Genomic DNA, 18,903 nt, shown 5'->3' with positions numbered 1-18,903 from the left:
AGTGTTTTTTAGACACACACACACACACACACACAATAGGTGTATGATTGCTTCCGGTCTACTTACGTTATCAACATTTTATCATGTATTTCTGTGCGTCCGTTTGGTCGAGCGGGGTGTACACCGGTGGCGTAACAGTCGGCTGCAGCGGCGGCGGTTTTCGGTTGTTTGTGAGCGCACTTCCGTTGTCGGTTTGGCTGCTAATTGACGGGTTTTGCCGGGGGTTATTTCGTGGGCACCACCTGGGCCAGCACTTTTGGGGCACTTTTTCGTCCGGGGGAAAGTGGTTTTCCCCACAGAAAAAAAGGAAAAGCGGCTACACACTGCGGCTGTTCCACAGCGGCGGAGGATTGTAATGTAATGTCCGGTTTCCCGACACAGTGGCCACTGGTGGCAGGCCGCGTCCACGGAACAGTCCTGGACAGTTTGCTTGCTTGCTTTTGTTTAGAACTAAATTGCACTTTATCCACAGAAACACTGCGCTGATCACTACGTTACCAGGTGATGAATTTAACCGAAATAAAACTTTTATCGAAACACGATTACATTGACTGCAAACAGGAGGGAAAGGCAAAGGTTAATCACGCGTGGCTCACGGAAGCAGAACAGCTTTGCACAGCTTCGTTTCAGTTTTGGCACAACTTCCGCGGCGAGTTCTAGCACCGAACTGAACTGAAAGTCGGGACGCACACACTACACACACCGACCGATCGAGGGGGGGTGGGGGTGGTGCAGGAGAGGGGAGAGCATTGGCACTGTGCAAACTCGACGCCCAGCATGCACAGGGACACGGAATAGGCAGCCGGCACTGGGATGATGACGCTGAAAAAAGACAGCGCCGACGCGGAACAACGCGGGAAGTGGTGAGGGAGGGCTGATGCTAAAGGCATTAGCATCTTCCGAGCACCGTAGATCGCAATCGCAAACCGGTAGTGGGCAGTGAGAAAGTGAGTAACTCATCCCCCGCCAACGCTCGGTTCTCGGAGCAGTTCCGCATCGTTCTGCCCCATTCCCGACGCGAGGCGCGTAATTTCCCACCCGCAAACAGGGGGAGGGGGGTCTAGGAGATGGAAGACGACACGGCGTTCTGTGGTTTTTTTGGTTTGGTCGGTGCTTCCGATCGCGATGCGCCCGAGGAGGCGGTAAAAAGTCTCATAAACCCCGCCCGTGCAGCACACCACAGCCCCTTGCAGCAAACGCTGCGGCGCGGAGACGTGCAGTAAACAAGCGAACGATCTTACACTCCTCGCTCGCGGGTTACGACACTGCACGCGATCGCGCACCTAACACCTCCCAACCCCCCCCCAAACTGTTGGAGCGGCTGAGCTGCGAGCTTTCGAGTGGCGAGCCTGGATGGATGGAGCAGCAGTTCAATTTGCTGCATTCCGCTAATGCTTCAGCGCACGGGCAGCAAACATCGATTTCAACATTTTGCATCCCACTGCACCGACCGACCCTCCAAGCGCCGACCCTCCAGCGTGCATAGCGACACACATGCACACACGTTCGCATGCGATTGTGGTTGGCGCGGATTCGTTTCGGACCAGAATTAAGCAACCCCCGGTCCGACTGGTTTTCCGACGCGAAAAACATTCAAGCAAAAGTGGTGCTGCGCATGAAGAGGACATGGCGTATGTGTGTGTGATTGTGTGCACACGCACACAACTCTACCAATTTGCACAGCAACACACACACACACACAGCCCAAACCAATCACACGAAGGACTTCTTGTATAACCACACTTGTGCTAATGGCAGCCGTACACGGTGGAGGTCTTTGGCTCGCTTGCAATGGATCGTTCTACCACACAGCCAGCCACACAGTTCATGGCTCTCGTTACGTCGCTGAGGTGGTGAGGTGGTGTGTACACAGGGCACGGGGGACCGCGAGCAAAACAAATTAACCAACATCGACGCTGTTGCCAAACCGCCAAGAACCGAACGGCGTACCAAGAACGGTTCGACGGCCCCCAGCGCGACTCGCGGTCGCGGTTTCGGTTCTTCACTGGAAGGGGGGGGGGGGGCGAGCAAATAGATACACACAAACACTCAAATTGAGAAGGGCTGATTGAGGGAGGGGTGGAGAGCATTATTGTGCGCACCGTTAGCTACAAAACCCTCCGTCAAACCGTCAACGCGTTCGGTCGGCTACTGTGGCAGTTGGATGAGATTGCAACATTTCGTGGTTGTTGGTGTGTTTGAATGTTGTTTGTTTTGTTTTTGTTTCATCTTTCATTTTTTGTTTTCGTTTTCTTGCTCGAATCTCATCAACTTCTCGGTGATGACCGTTTTTTCCAGACCGCTCAAACAAATGGATACAATTGAGACCACTCTACTGTGTTTGGGCAGTTCGCTTGAATTGCAAGAGCTAAAATTCGATTGCTCTGAGGCGCAAGAACACTTTGCTAACGAGAGGAAAAAACACTTACAGTTTTAAGTTCTTTCTTCAAGTTGGTCGGAAATTTTAAGAAACAGGCATGTAAAAGGCCTAAATGATCATCAAACCAAAAAAAGGATCTTCCTGAATAAGTAATTTGATCCAGCAGCAGCAGCACGACCGCGTGGCTTACCCGGTCAGCAACAGAAACGCACGCACGCTGTCAGATGCCACACGGCCCGATCGCGTCACAAACATTCACACATGTGCTATTCAAAATTCAAACAGAAGAAAAAAACACGCAAAAATTCAGCAAATCTTGTATTGGCGTGTGATCTAATATTCGCCATCCCGCCAACGGAAAAAGATTTGCTTTATGCAAATGGGACACATTTTATGTTGCTCACAATTTCGCATATCGTATTTGTGCGTGTGTGTGTGTGTGTGTGTGTGTGTGTGTGCAAAAGCCAGCCAGAAACCTGTTCCGCACCGTGATACCGGAGATCGGCCAATTTGGATGTGATTCCTCCCCGCGCTGTTTTTTTCCTTCTTCTGCGTCGCAGCCAAGACGAGCCTTCGACTAGAGGGTCTATTGTGAGCTTTCGGTCGAACTTCGGTCGCACACGCACGCAGTAGGAAATAAAACAGGATCTTCTCGTCCCCAGCCCGGCAGAATGACAGGAGATTGTACTTTTCAGGGGGGATGTGGTAAAGCTGGCTAAATTTATGCAGCAATTCGATCTGGTGGGCGAAGCGGAAGTCAAACCGCGCGGCAGGTGTCGCGAGCAGGCCAGCAGAAAAGGTTTCATATCTTGCCAAAAAAGTGGGGAAAGAAAATGTTAATTAAAGAGGCAATTTTAAGGGTGAAATGATGGCAAGCTCTATCCAGACCGATGAAAAGGAAGCTTTTAGCATTATTTCTTCCGCCTCGGAATGCGTAAGTGCGCAAATTCTTCTCCCAGATCCTTTCCAATCGCACACGGAAGCACGGACTGGCCTTGCCGCCTTGTTAGCGCTCCGACGGACTTTGCTTTGGGATTTTGCTAATGCAGGTATCAATCAGTAAGGTGCGGTGGGCGCATTTGCATGCCTAATGCAGGCAGGACGGCTAATGACCATAATGAGCGTAGTGCGTCTTTGTTTTCCCCCTGTACGATTTGCCTTAAAATATTTCTCCCATTTTTTTTTCGTCCCCGCTCATTACTTCGCCATAATGGGCGCGCGCGCACCGAGCGGCTAGCAGGAAGCGGATGCCTTTTGGGATTGAGAAGATGACCCAGCCAATTTGCCCGGTTCTCACACTCAATTCTGCCAATCGAACGGGCTCAATTCCGGAACACGGTTCCGAATGCGGATAAGAATTTCACGTCCGACGCCCGTTCGATAAAAACAACAAGCACAAAACAATGATGCCGTACGCGTGAAGCGCAGTGATTAGCCACGCAACCGGAAAACACAGACCACCGCCCCCGTGTGTTGTGATTACACTCGGTGTGCTCGGTGTGTCTTCGGTGCAAACGGTTAGAACAAATCGGCGCGCTGCTGCTGCTGCTGCGTTCGATTGCAATCCCGCGCGCACGCAACACGCAAGCGCAACAGTGAGCGCAAGCACGCACTTGCGCGGGGGTTTGGGTTTTCCCATCATTTCCATGCGGTTTCACATTTCCATCGCATCATTTCGAGGCCAAGCGGTTACGGGCGTTGTGTGCTGTTTTCGGTGTATGTGTGTGTGTGTGTGTGCTCCATTGGGTAGAAACCGCTCGGACCGCGACGAGTTCACTATGACGTTAAAAGTGTTTGACAGAGGGACAGTCATAGACGCGGTGGACACATGCCGGATGCCTGCTCATCGTGTCGCTCGAGTGTGAGGTGTAAAAGGAGGCAAGAAAAACACACCTTCAACAAAACCAAAAGCATAATAAAACACTGCGCGGCCGAGGGAGCTCGCGCGGGCGCGCACATGCACAAGGCGGTGGCAAGGTTTCTTTCGCGGTACGGCGACCGACGTTGTGCAATGGTCAGCAGTTCCCGACCGAGGGAAGAGTGCAAAAACAGCACAAATGTGTTTGCCACTGTCACCAGCAACAGCTGGGATTGGCATCGGTGTGTGTGTGTGTGTGTGGCTCCGACTGCTTGCGAGCAGGCGAAGTCGCAAAGCCAGAAACCCGGCTGAGCCTAAACTTGGGCCTCTTTGGACGCGTGTTCTGCTGCGGTCGCTCCAGCAGGTCCAGATGGTGTCCTACATTCCCCAGCTGGGTGGGATTATGCAAAATCTTTGGACGGTAGCAACAGGTCGCCGAAAAGCTCGCCCAACCTTCGGCGGCCATATGGGCGGCTGATTAGCAAAGATCAACTTGCACAGGGAGGGACAGAGAGAGAGAGAGCAAGATCCAGTGGAAAACCTCAGCCATCGTCTTGCGCAGTCTTGGCCGTGCAGGTTGCCGCACACCACCGAAGTGTGTGTGTGTGTGTTATTGCAATTATTATTATTATGCACGATATGTTGTCTCGCGCAGTCCGCAATTGGAACGCAATACTCTTCGGTAGCCGCACCAGCACTGCACACACACACACACACGTATGCACGCACGGCCCCTTTTGGGTGGGGAGTGTGTGGTGTGAAAAGTCGTGAACGAAAAAGAGGGCCAGCGAGGGAGGGTGGGAGGAATGGCAAACAGCGATTATCCAATTCGATTTGAAATCGTACTTATCTAATTCTGCCATTTTTGCGCACACGGATCGTTTCGGTTGCGGTTTCGCTCACGCACATCAGGCGCCTATTTGTATAAGTGTGTGAGTGCCTGTGTGTCTACACGGCTGCAGCACCCTCATTCTGCGAGGCGACTACTTGCCGAAGAGCTTAAGAAATGTCCCTCCACATGTGTTAGTGTCTGCAGCAGCAACAACAACAACAACAACAACCAGCCAGTATGCATTGTGCACGTCAATCTGTGTGTACCGCGCGGCTCCGAACCCTCCGCCGCCGCCGCCGCCTGCCGCTGGCGCAACTGGTTTGGCCACCCTCTCCATTTCACCCCCCCCCCCCCTCTCTCTCTCTTTGCCTGCTACTGCGTGCGAATCATTGACGGGGTTGCGGCGCTCGAAAGCCACCACCAGCTTGAGTGTGTGTGTGATTGTGTGTGTGTGGTTGAGCGCACACAAGAAAAACCCCCATCCGTGAAGGCCTTTGGCTGGCCGCAGCAGCCTTCTTCTTCCCCACCCTACCCACGTACCCCGTGCGCAGTAGTGAAACTTTCGATTTCTGGCACGGCATACACACGGGCGTACGGGGCAGGGGGAAGGGCGAGTTCGCTTAGCTTCTTTTTCTTCGCTAGCCAGCCACCAGCAAAGAACTTGAACGAGTCCGCGCGGCCCAAAGCTCACCGCGCACGGTATGGTGAGTTTTCAGGTGGCTGAAAGTGAATTACCTTCAACGTGGTGAGTGAGGAGAACCTCCCCTTTGCCTCCCCACCCCGCACAATCCCTCCCCAAGAGGCCTCATGCACTTGTCGCTGAGGCCCAAAACCGAGCCGATACAGAACTGCATCGGCTACATAACGGTAAAACTGCAATTGCACACCATCGCCGGGGGGGGGTTGGTTGGTTTGGAATTTGGAGAAGAGCCTTCGCATCGGACAAAGAAAACTATGCGAGAGAGGTTGCCTGTGTGTGTGTGATGGCGAATCCTTGCAAAAACGGTACACTTGGGGGGGAGTTTGAAAGTGTTTCAAAACATAAACACACTTAGAAGCACACAGACACACGCACGCACTCGGTTACGAACACGTTGCTCAGGGACACAAGTGGGTTTGCTGCGCTGCGCTGTGTACCAAAAAGCAAAAGCAAAGCCAAAAAAAGCGTTCCAACCCGCCGCTGTTAGAAGGCTCGGTGGTGTCCGCTGGTTGGCATTGACTGGGCGGGTGCAGGCCTTCCTCGACAACCCCAAAGGCCTCCTTCCGATCGAAGCGATGTGTCCAAGCGAAGATGCGACACCAAAAACGAGAACGAGTTTTCTCATCGCGCATTCAAGTCTTTTGTTTTGACGCTTTTTGGTGGATGATCGCAGCCATGCCTTATCGAACGGGCAATTTCTACTGAGTGCGAGAGGCAGAGAAAGAGAGAGATAGAGAGAGTGAAATCGAGGATCGCTTCAAGGATCTTCACCGGACACTACACCTCCCAAGCACGGACGCAAGGACGCACCGGACGCACAAGGTTCAAGGCAATCCAAGGTGTTGGAAAAGTTTCATTCAAAATGCATCTTGATTCGTGGTTTTGAGGGTTGTGAAATTCAACCACACGTTCAGCGTGTTCCGAGCGAACCAAAGCGAAAGCGAACGAGCTTTGATCGCATTCCAGCAAAGGTCTGAGTGCCGCCCAGAGCGCCTGTTTTTGCTTGACCTTATGTAACCAGATTCCTTTGAGGCTGTCCCTCCCAAGCACAAGCAGACCAATCAATGGGGCCGCTCCGGCTGCCGTCCCGCCTTGCAGGTAGAACTTCTTGCGGTGCATTATAATTTGAAGCCTGCACCGAGCGGGTGGCGGGTGCACCGAGGTCACAAACGCCCCAACAGCGTAACGAATTCTCAGCTGCGCAATCGATACGGCAGCTAATTGCCGGGGATCGAACCCGGCCTAAACGTGGCGAGGAAGGGAGAGCAGAGCACGGCAGCCGGACGGTGGTTGCTGGCGTTGTTTTAAACCGGTCGCATTATCCTCGCACGATGCATAATGTTGCAACAGCATCCTCCAGCGTACGGCGGCGGTGCACCAGCCGCGGAATGGCAATTGCGCAAAAAAAGGGGGAGTCGCTGTTTTCATTGCCTCGCCCGGCGTGTGTTTATGGGCTGTTCTGGGGGGAGGTTTTTCTTCGTTTAGGAGACTCGCGATAGGTTGGGAACTGTGGGGTCTGTTTTTATCGATCAAAACTAAAAGGGGCTAGAATCGTGCCCGGTTCCCATTCGGTCCCGATCGGTTCCAATAATGATCTGTGAAACCGGGCCACATGTCGGTTAGAAGAAAAGCGAAAGGCCTGACGGCAGGAGCAGGCCTGAGACTGCTTCACATATGTCAGAGGGCCAATCGGGGCAAGAAATCGAGACAAATCGAGAGTGAGAGCTGGCTTCTTTTTGTTTAGTCTCTCCCTCTCGTGGCTATTCCAAGCTAATGTCCCGTAAAACATCGATTTAGGAGGGTGAGGCGGGGGCCTTTTTTCTTCAGCTCAGCAAAGCTTCAGCTTGCTGGCTAGATATTGATCGCTCGGTTGACCAATGGCTGGTTTTTCTTTACAGTCAATTTCATAATGCAGCAATCTAGTTAGGGTCGCGAGCAATAGCGATCAATCTTTGTTTGTTTCACATTCACTAGGTAGCACGCACTCATCGTACGCACTAAATTACAAAGATCTTTGTAACACACACACACACACACCCAAGCCCGTGTAATGTGATGTAAGGTTTTTTGGGAGTAGAAATTTAATAATACAATGTACGGATAAAGCCCTTCATGTGCAGCTTGTGCAGCAATTGCTATTTGCAGCATCGTGCCCGCTCCACACAGATTCAGCCATCGCCTTTTGCGTCTCTTCCTTCTGCTTCCTCTTCTTCTCCTTCCTCTTCTGCCCTTCCTTCCATTATCTTTTTCCAATTTTCATTCCCTTCCCCCAATATCTAGCGCGCGCTCGCCCTGTCGTAACCAAAAATGAAAATTCATTCACACACAACTTTTCCTTTTCATTGAATGCAGCGTACCACCACCACCACCCAACTCCGATCATTTTCACTCTCCAGACAGGTTTCCACTAAGGCGCGTGTGTGTGTGGCTCCCTTTTACGTTTGCTCCACCATATTGCATCCCCTACGCGCGTTTGCACCATTGCGTAATGACAATTTTTCTTCCTATCCGACAATCTTCTTCTCAACCTCGCATCATCCTTTTGCGAAAAATAGGGGGGAGGGCGGGGGGGAATGGTTCTTCTTTTCATTTCCCGTTCCGAATCGCGCTTTTCCGATTTCGCACACCTCGCGTATTAGCGTGTGTGCGGGTATGTGTTTGTTTTCCTTTTTTCAGTGCCGTTCGGTGTACACTTTGGTTACTTTTCGGTTTCTCGGAGTTGTAAACCACCGCACACACAAACACATACACACGCACGCACAGATATTTGCACTCATTTGCACAGTATGTGTTTACTGCGTGCGTGTGTGTGTTTTTAATTTAATTTCGCCACAAATAAAAGTTAACACATCCTAGGGGTGGGCGGGGTGTTACATGGGCCAACTAACGGGGTAACACTAGTAGGTGAGTTTTCAAAACACACACACAAACAGACACACTTTTCACCGTAGCTCGTTTGCAGTAAATATTAACTCTTGTCTCGGGACCCAACTTTTCACCCCAAAATTTGTTTGTGATGGTCTTCAGATTCGTCAATAAATCCCTACAAAAATCACCATCACTTGCACGAAACTGCCCGAACCATCAGAAACGGTGTGCACTTCACGACTGAACGAAACAGAGGCAAATAATAAATACATAAAAAAAGCACAATCACTGGCACGGATTGCCAACACCATCCACTCCCTAACCTGTTTCACTTTTGCACTCCACCACTTCTGCCTTAGCACCTTGGGTGCCAAAAGGGACCGCCGCAACACACTCACAGAAAACCGCGCACAGAAACGCAACCACGAGCACGAACGGCCAACAGTAAACTGACGACACACGCTGAGGCCAGCCCGTGCCGAGACCGCACCGTCCGCGCACGACGGATAATTGTACGCCCGTTCGCTCTCTCTCTCTCTCCCTCTCTATGTGCTTTTCGCTCAACCGAATGGCCAGTCGAACCAGTCCGGCCAGGGTGGGGAGTCGAAGAAGACGAGACAAAGTTGCAGATCTTTCTCTCCCTCTCTCGCTCTCTCTCTCGGTGTGTAAAAAGGTTTGAAGATCGGTCGACGATCACGGTGCGTGCGTGTAGACCGATCACGGCGTGCTTTTGCGCCTTCGGGGCCGTGCAGAAGACGTGTTTTTTTTTTGCTTTGCTTTGCTGTTGATGCCACCACCGCAAGGATGGCGCAAGCAGCTGTCGCATTTGCGTTTTCGGCTCCACTTCGGGCCACTATGTGTGTGTGTGATGGGCCCAACTGACAGCATCTATGGGTGATAGGAGGAGGGCTGTCAGTATGCTGTCTAGTGGCGTACGGGGGAAGGGAAAGGTATGCTGTGCTGTGCGCGAACAAAGAATCGTTGAGCTAGTGCGCGCACTTGGCGACAGTTAGAGAGTTGTCCAGTGGAATGGTTCGTTTGAAATGATTCCTTTTAATGCAATTAGGATACAATTAATCATCATTTTTTTGAAGTGTGACTCTTAGTACAGGGGCACAGTTTTGCATCACCTCGTTTAATTACCATTCCGGTCAATTAGAGCCACGCACACCCAATAGGTTACGATTCACGTGTCTCTCTGGGCTGCGGTTTTGCCCAAGCAAACCGTGTCGTGTTCGCTTTCCATTTTTTTCGCTAATCAATCAAATACAAGCCCTCCGAGCAAGCGCACTGTTACCAGGCTTCTTTACCGCCCGGCACGCCAGGGACGCTCACGGATGGTCAGAACGCACCGGCACGAGTGTGCCGCCCGTCTGGGTTTAGATTGAAGGTTTTCTAGTCCGGGTCCGGTGCAACCGGTTCCGATGCGAGCGCGAGATTCATTCACCACCGTGCAGCAACCCAGCGAATGGGGGTGAGACGAATTAATATAACCCGCTCACCGTGTACACCGGAAGTAGTGGCGCGCTTGATAACAGTGCTCAGACACTGCGCTGTGCACTATTATCCGGTAATGATCTAATCGGCGGCTAAATCGATGCACCGATGCACTTGAGCAAACGGGCGGCGCGAGGCGGACATTCTACGGCGTAAGTGGCTAGAACCTTACGTTTTGCATCGCGCAACAGGCCACAGCCAAGGACCACTACACAGAGGGGGGGACGCACTCGAAAGAAGAGCAAAAACGTGCCCGTCCACAAAGCACCGCAGCCACAGGGACATGAGCTTCCGGCTGGGTAAATTTATTTCACCAACAGGGGTGCCCACATGCCCGCGCAAACCTTGGCGCCTTTGAACTGCTTTAACTGTTGACCCAATCGGCCCAACTCTCCCCGGATGGCGACAGAGCGGTTGCTGTGTGAGGTGCTAGAAATTCCACGCCTCAAGTAGCAGGGCGACAAGTGAGTCAAGAGGAGCCGCTCAGGACACACTGCCAAACCGGTGTAGGACGTGGGAAATCCACGCGTAGCATCAGATTTATCCTTCGAATCGTTACGAGAGCACACTCATTCTCCGGTGCTTGATTTTGTAAGCCCAATAACAGCAGGTACACTGACGACAGCAGTTTACGTTTGCAATTGACGGAACTGACCCTTGCGACTTCAAATGTGTGTGTGTGTGTGCTAGTGGCATCCCATGGCTTCCGTCACGAGAACGCTTGACACAGAGAGGCAGAGATCGAGATGTTCCTCCGCCAAGGTGCGCAGCAGGGCAATGTTCAAGCATTCCTAGCCCATCGCGCACTGCCACCCGCAAGGTGTTAAGTGCAGCACAAACAGGCACAAGTGGCCAAGTACGATTGACGTAGTGCACGATGAATGATGATTTTCCTGTGAAGCTTTACACACCGAATGGCTTCAGTGGCGACACGGGGACAAGATCTGGGAATCACCCGCACCGCGCAGGTTCCGGTCGGGTGAGCGTTGAATACATGGACACGCGACACCAGCGCCAACTGGACACCCGCGGCTCGGGATGCTTGGGGAATCTTTGCAATGTAATGCCGTGTAATGGAATGGCCCATTTGCGAAACACGACAATGTTGGCAAGGAGAGAGATGGTAAGTGGCTAGCAATATACTTATATACGGTGCCGGGAAGCGTCGTTAGTCATTGCAGTTAACGAGATCTAAATAAGGCTCAATTTACAGCTGGATGTAGTTGATCTGCAGTGACGTGCAGGAAAAGGGTGGATTCCAGTGCGGGATGTAAGTGCGGATTGTGGATCTATGGTGCGATACTTAAATGGATATGTCATGCTAGTTTAATATTGACTGTATGGAAGTCATTTAATTGTTTTATGTTATTATAGCTGTATATCTGCTCTGTAGCTTAACGATCTGCAATAGCATTTTCTTAGGAATATTTTGCGGAAATATGTATATATCCTCAAATCAGCTCGAATCTCGAATCGAATTTACAATCGGGAACTTTCTCTTCCTTTCTGGTTCTACTTGGAATAGTTAATAATCGTTTTGAACAATTATCCCTAGCAATAACATGATTAAAGGTTTCAAATGTCTCAAAATATGAAAAAGTCTATATTATTGAAACAAAATCTTAAATCTTGGAATATTCTCTACATAAATTGCATCTGATATTTATTTGTGATGCTTCCTCTGTACATCTTCACAATTGCTTGAACTGTTGTTGGAATGATGGCAACAAAAGGCGTTTAATTTTAAAATCAAATCTTGGATTAAATCCGTTAAATCCTGGATTTTATATCCAAAAAATAACATAGCTAAGTACTACAACACATAATTTATTCTTGCTACGGGGGTTCTAGTCGATAGAATATGATCTTGATGACCGGCATGTCTCTAGTTACTATTGGGTGAAGAAAAAGACCGTTGCATGGATTGCGGACAAACCAAGATTACCAAAAAAGTGTGTTTGATTCCCTAGAACTTCTTGAACTGGTTGAAATATTCGCTCCTTGCAGAAATCTAAGGGTTCGTGAATTTTCTACATATTCCACCGCGACAGACTGTCTTTGGATCGAATTAGCCTCTTCTCCGATGCATACAGACCTTTCATAAATTGGCAGATTGCTTTGAATTTTCTTAGAGTGGACTTTCTGTTTCCTTTCATATCCTTGATTATCCTTCCTTCCCATTTTCCAAGACCCATCAAGTTTTAAAGAATTAGTTTTTAGCTTTTCCTATATTGTTCAACTTGTCTAGCCTCAAACTTTTTTGGAATTCTTTGCGACTAGGAGATCTTTACTAAAACTAGGATAGCATAAGATATAGTTTAACCTATTAGGCAGACAAATTACTTACGAACTTACTTATAGTCTTACCTCTTAGGCACTTTACCAATTAAATGACTTCTAGTGAAGGAAAACATGTCTGTTTGTTGACTTGTGAGATTTGTATTTAATCACCGATCATACTCTACTGCTCTCTTTGTTCTATTAATAGAACAAGCTTCTACAGTGTATCAAAATACAGCAAGAAAGTGAAGCCCCAAAATAGGACGAATAAGAAAAATACCCTGTAAAGCATACGTGCTGCATCTTGTAAAACTTGGAAAATCAACTGTAAAGGAAATCAAAGTACAAATATACGTTTAACTAACTAACTCTACTGCTCTCTGTCGTCAACCATTTTGTGACTTAAGTAAAGCTTCTTGCTGGACCTACTGAAGCCCTTGAAGCATTTCTCTGGCTATACCGATTTTTCTAATTTCTATTTCGACTCACGAAATACATTCACGAGCAGCAGCAGCAGCAGCAGCAGTATTTTACGCACGCAAAACGGTTGTGTGCGTTTCAATTGCTCAACACCGAGTCCGACCGACGAAGGTCACTGTCAGCGCGAAGCTTCTTGCCACCCAAAAACTCGGCACCAAAAACCAAAACGCGCCCAACTGTGTACAGCGAGTTTCGGGAATTATTAGCGCTGCTCATCATCATCATTATGGCGGTGATGTTGCGTTCCAATCAAATTTCAAACCCCCTCGTTACGGACACACACACACATGCGCGCGCCCAAAACCAAAACGGAACCATGGTCGATGGCTGTCGAAATTGGCGCTATGATGCTACACATTTCACCAAGACACCGAAGCATGGTGCCGTGCCACAGATTGGCCCTGTCCCGGCTATGGCCGATACGTGCCCGGCATGAGAAGTCGTCGTCTTCATACCCGCGGTAGACAATGGAACCCACCAAACCGCCCAGGCTCGGGCCCAGCCGGTAACATTGAGCCATTTCCATACGTTCCTTACGTTCCAGCATGGGTGGAATTTGGTGGTGCGTTATGCGAATCGCGTCCTACGCCTTCACGATCCGTCGGCCAGATGCGTTTATTCGAAAGTCGGTTTCGGCTCAGGGTCACCCGTCAAAAGGGGGAAGAGAGAGGGAGAGGGCACGGCTGCTTTGTTTACCTCTTTGTAACTACATTCGTCTTCAAAACAGTGCCTTGTACGGTAGAAATCTTTCTACCGCATCACGGGCCGACCGTGCAGTGCCATACACACACACACCGCTTGATCATGAACTTGATCCCTCCGGAACGTTAAAGGGTCAGCGACGGATCTTGCACCACATTGTTACGAGTGCAATTCAAAACTGTGGCAAAGCAAATGGCACACGTTTAACGCACGCGACGGGTGGTGGTAGGTGGTGTGATTGCAGCCGCTCGACAATAGCTCGTCCTTGACGTTTGCCTCCCAGGCCGTCAGCGTCTTCGACTGATCGTCTGATCGGTCGTATGGCCACGGTTTTTACGAGCAGCGGCGGGCCCCATTAGCAAAAGGACAAAACGGCAATCTACGACGAGGCACAACGCCGTGTACAACGCGATTAACGACAGCAAACGTTGTTGGCTGTCAACAGGCCGTTTGCGCTGTTGTAGCTCTTTCTAGCGCGGCAAAGGATTCGTCGGATTAGTCGTCGCCGGAGTGGCGAAAGCTGGCACTGCGTGACATTCCGACCCGGGTCGTTAAAACTAAGACCAGCAAGGACATTCGCTGCTAAAGTGCGCTTAGTTTGCACACATTTGCGTACCGTTTTAGAGGTTATCCCGCCCGCGGTGGAACATTTGTACGATGGAAAGCAACATTTTATTAGGTGGTTTGATGTGCAACCTTTGCTTTGCACCTGCGAGGCATCTTGCTTGTGACTAACATGCGCTATCGGTTCGTGCTAACTCCTTAACTGCTACTTCAACAGCTGCTCTCGGTAAAATGTTTCCATCAGTTTTTTGTTTGCTGGTTGGACACTACTGGTTTTTTAAGCTGTGTTTTTTCCTACCATCCGATGACGAACGACGTACACGATGAACGATGTATCATGGTTTGTACTTTGCACCTTCGATCTTACTGCTGCTGCTGGCACCCCCTTACTCACAAACACACGCACGCCGCGCAACGCCACGATGACGAAAATTGTTGCAAAGGCAAGGCAATGGAATGGGGAGGGAAAGAGAGCGGGAAACCGGGCTTTCCAAGCATCACCACCACTGCGCTAGAATTGAACCGCAAAGGGAGAGGGGGGATGACATGTACGTCATTGGATCGCCAAGGCATGATTTGCATTAATTGAAGCCTTCCGCTGAGCTGGAGGGCACGCTAAGATCGCGCGAGCTTTGCCGTAAGAGAAAGGATGTCGTTTTTTGTTGCTACTGTTGCTGCTGCTAACGCTCGGTACAAATTGCTACGGCAACAACTACTACAACAACAAAAAAGAGACACCAAACATTAGCTTAATTCTTTTTTTTACCGCCACTCGATCTGTGTTACAGTGCGAGACGATTTTTCCAACGCTCCCGTGGCTGGCTGTGCTGCACCGTTTTTTCCATTGAACAGCTCACAGACGGCGATGGCCTTTGAATAATCAATTTTCCATTGAGGAGGAAAATTACGCGGCTGTGTTGCAATCCGGTGAAGGATTTTCTTCGGCGGGTCGCACGTTGTGCCGTTTCTGGCAGCACGATCGGTTTAACAGTGACCACCGTTTGATCGACAAGTTGCAGGCTTGCCGTTCGCTTGATCTCAGTGTCTCGTGGCCCAACAGGTTCCATGGTGTGAAGGAGCAACGGGAGCGAAGATGAAAGGAATACCAAATTACCTCGATGACAGAGTGTGACGAATTGTTGGAAATTGTGATGAGATCGTGACGTGCCGGTGCGCTACTGGGTTTTCGGTCAGGAGTGGGATGGATTGTACAATGAAGCGTTGAGCATTCCAATAAAATTGCTTTGGCGCCAGGAGCGGGATTAAGTGGGGAAGGAATAATCTTGTTGTGAGCAAAGCAACATCGATTATGTCAAACTTTGCATGGAATTAAAGATTGTACATTAAACGTTTAATGGAGATTACATTTACCTCCTCCAGTGTAGGGCTAGTTAAACAGGTCTTCAATGTTTTACTAGTCTCAATATGATTCTTATAGGAAATATCTTATTTGATCTACATCCTTCGCTGTGCACGTTGCATTGTATTTGACTGTAACTAGTATGGTTTATCTGCGCATGTAAATGTTCAATACAACGTGTTAACAACCTGCTAAACGATCAGTATTCAGTAAATTAAAATTCTTTTCTTTAAACTTTCGATCAAAAATTAGTTTTTATGAATTGTTATATTAATTATAATAAAATAAAGAAATAAAAATAAGAGTCAGTTTTGGGTTTTTTTTTTTCAAAATAGCGAGACTGTGAAGATGTAAGGAATAACCTTTTTGTAGACACATAATTCATTGAATGCATCAGGAAACTTCCAGTTTTTATCAACTTTTTTCATTTTTATGAAAAGAATATGTCTGAACTAGCATGAAAGCATTTTTTTTATTTTACTCAGGATAAACTCAAGAAGCCAAAACCCAAAAACTTTCAAACTTTCGAACGAAACTTTCAAAAAACTTTAAAATAGGAGCAGTTATACTTGAAGGCGCGAGACCGTGAGCGGTTTCGGACACTCCTGAGGCAGGCCAAGACCGCAAAGCGGTTGTAGCGCCGGATAAGTAAGTAAGTAATACTTGATAATATCTGGTCCATGGTATACTACAGAACACTGAAGCACTGCTTTAAAATAATTTATGAAATAGCAAGCAATGTAACAATTATTAACAATTTGCATACATTGAAAGGGTCTAGTGGTGCAAAGCGCCATTTCAAATCGTCTAGTGGTTCCAAGAGCATGTTAATAGTTTGAGAAAATGTCCAAGAATTAATTGCGATGTTGTACTACGAACTTCAACTCAAGGATATTGAAACGAACTGGACAGAAAGCCTCTAAAATAAACTTAACCAAACAATTAGAACTTACGATTTAGAATTAGAAACAAGAAAACGATGATTAATGTAAAACTGAATCTCACTGAACTAAAACTGAAAATAGATTGTATGTAGGAAAAAATAAAAAACAAAATGCTTCAAAAATTACCTGTGTAATCAAAATAAACTCTTTTCTATTACCGCACAACAAACAACAACATATCTACAGCAATGCACTTTTGCACAACATCGTACAACAGTTTAGCGATCAGTCTGTCAGCCTCAGTCAGTCTCATGCGACAGTGGATGAAGTAACACGCTGGCACGCACGCGGGGGAAAGGTTATTGAAAATTCGGTTTTAATTACCCCCTGACTTTCTCACCCGGCGAGTTGTGTTTTCAGCAACGGAATGAGGAACACCAGGCTCCACCAATCGGTACCAGTACCAGGGAAGGGATCACTGTACCACCAGCAGTGTAACACAACAATAAACGGTCGTCGATGAGTATGGTCCCACAACAAAAATGAATGAATGCACGCCAGAGATGAAGGTGTCGGGGTTGGAAATGGGTGGGCCCTGGGCTGTGGCGGGTTACGTAATGTCAAGGCCTTCGCCTGTGAGTAGCATTCGCTCGGGATGACTTTTTTTTCGTTACAGCCATTTCTTTGAACGATCGACTAGTGCCGATCGAGCCTGGCGGTGCGTGGCCGATTTATAAAAGCTCGATATAGTTAAACCAAAGTCAACACACAGAAAAACAGAGCGAGAGAGAGACCAAAGAAAGGGTCTCAATCGACGTTTGTGAGGTGATTCCCGTACAAGACTCAGAAAAAAACGATTATTTACCCTACCGTCGATCGCGTTTGCCTATTGTTGAGCAGGCCGCTGCCGGCAGGCCAGGGTTGGTGGGTTCACCGCAACTGATGACGTGGCAGCAGTGTGGCGATGATGAGGTTGATTGGATCCCGCATGACAAATGGCCTTCGATGGCTTTGTTCGGTTGGGTCCGGGCCAGGACACTTAAGCTTGACCTTCTTGTTTGATTACTCGGATCGGAGCCGCCGCCCAATGCCTTCATCGCCATCACTCTGTGCCCTTTCTGTGTATCGCCTTTTTTTACGCAAATGAATGACGACTGCAACCGTCGACGACAGTCGCAGATATCTGGTTCTCATTATCTGCTGGCGCATATTTACGACCCGGCCCGGCTGGTTTATTCCGTTTTAGATGATGTGACAAATTGAATCCCTATGACAGCTTGATCGACAATGGCCACGGTGAGTGAGTAAAGGACAAGGCAGTTCGTTGCAACCACCGGGCAGGGATTGGAGCAAAATTGAGTAAAATGCTTTGTTTTAGACATTTTTCTACATCAGTTTACAAACAATGATGCTGACAAACCATTTCAGTGCTGCATTCATAAGAAATTATTGCCTGTTAGTCTTTGTTTGTTTCATTGTTATCCTTACACTTCATTGGATCCCTTCAGGAATAATTAATAAACAAAGCGTGTGCAGCTGTAGACGCTTCATAGCAATAAAGAAACGATGGAATGTTGGGATCATTCTAATAGAAGATTAATCATTTATTTAATACGTTAATTCTACTACTCAAGTTAAAGAGCAAAAGAGCAAGAGCCTAGATAATTCAAAAATATATTCTTCAGTAGTCAGAACTCAATTGAAGTTTAATTTGAGCTAAAAATATTCACTAGTTTTCACTAGTGTTTTGGGTACAGTTTGGTGTTTTTATGCTAACAACAGGGTGTTTAATAAGAAATGCTTAAACCATATTCCACATGATGCAACTAGGACCTGCTGGAGTTGAGGTTTACAATCATAAATTTCGCCTGGTGGACATTTTTCATTACCTTTAATCCTTTCCCCTATCGTCAATAACTGTCTGCAACTCATACTGTTGCAACGATCACTCTTCCAAAGCGATAGAAGCAGTCAGTGAAGGTGCAGAGTGGCAGATATCACCAAAAGGAAAATGGATGAAAATCGACCCAGTTTCGCGGAGGGGTGCCGACCCATTCCGCGCCAGTTTGCACGGTCTAGCGTTTGAGGTTTCGAATTCGGCGTAAACCTCTCATCCTCAAACATCGGCCGAACCGTGCGGGCGTTTGGTAACGTTTCGGTAACGTCTTAATGGTCAGCGCAGCGTTGTTTGGGTTGGGTGTGGGTGGAAACGACATCAACCAAACACATCGGGCCCATTCCAGCACTAGCGGCGCTTGAATTGAAAACGCCAAAAATGACCCAACCTCGTCTCGCGCACTACAAAGCGAACTCAAACGATCTTACGAAACCTCGATCAAGCCGAATCGAGTTGTGGAGGTTTAGAGGAGTGTGAGAGAGGGATATCACTCGATAGTTTTGCTGTAAAAGCTGAGACATTTCTAATTCCTGCAGTAGCTCTACCAAATTAAATCAACTTTTCCGTGACATCCTGTGCGGATCTTTAGTAAAACGAGGCC

General features: G+C 48.4%; 2 protein-coding genes across 5 annotated transcripts in view; one reads left to right on the top strand and one right to left on the bottom strand.

Moving 5' to 3' along the window:
- LOC5667758 (uncharacterized) overlaps positions 1-18,903 on the top strand; it is a 549,880-nt gene that overhangs the window by 35,920 nt on the left and 495,057 nt on the right. The window lies entirely within an intron of this gene.
- The window catches only part of LOC1274354 (ABC transporter G family member 23), a 44,097-nt gene that overhangs the window by 14,709 nt on the left and 10,485 nt on the right, over positions 1-18,903 (bottom strand). Inside the window, exons 1-2 of one of the 4 annotated variants that reach the window (XM_061643496.1) lie at positions 8,962-9,099; positions 67-551 (exon numbers count right to left, since the gene is read on the bottom strand). The exons of 1 other annotated variant lie outside the window; for it this stretch is intronic. In XM_061643496.1, the coding sequence (XP_061499480.1) occupies positions 67-77 (11 nt within the window). In that variant the 5' untranslated portion in view covers positions 78-551; positions 8,962-9,099. Of the gene's footprint in view, positions 1-66; positions 650-8,961; positions 9,100-18,903 lie in introns of those variants that run through there. 2 more of the 4 variants (XM_061643498.1, XM_061643497.1) reach the window with 2 other exon arrangements.

Source organism: Anopheles gambiae, chromosome 2 (assembly GCF_943734735.2).
Source record: "Anopheles gambiae chromosome 2, idAnoGambNW_F1_1, whole genome shotgun sequence".
NCBI classification, from domain to species: Eukaryota; Metazoa; Arthropoda; class Insecta; order Diptera; family Culicidae; genus Anopheles; species Anopheles gambiae.
Note: the sequence above shows the minus strand (reverse complement) of the source record. Positions and strands in the feature narration are given on the sequence as shown.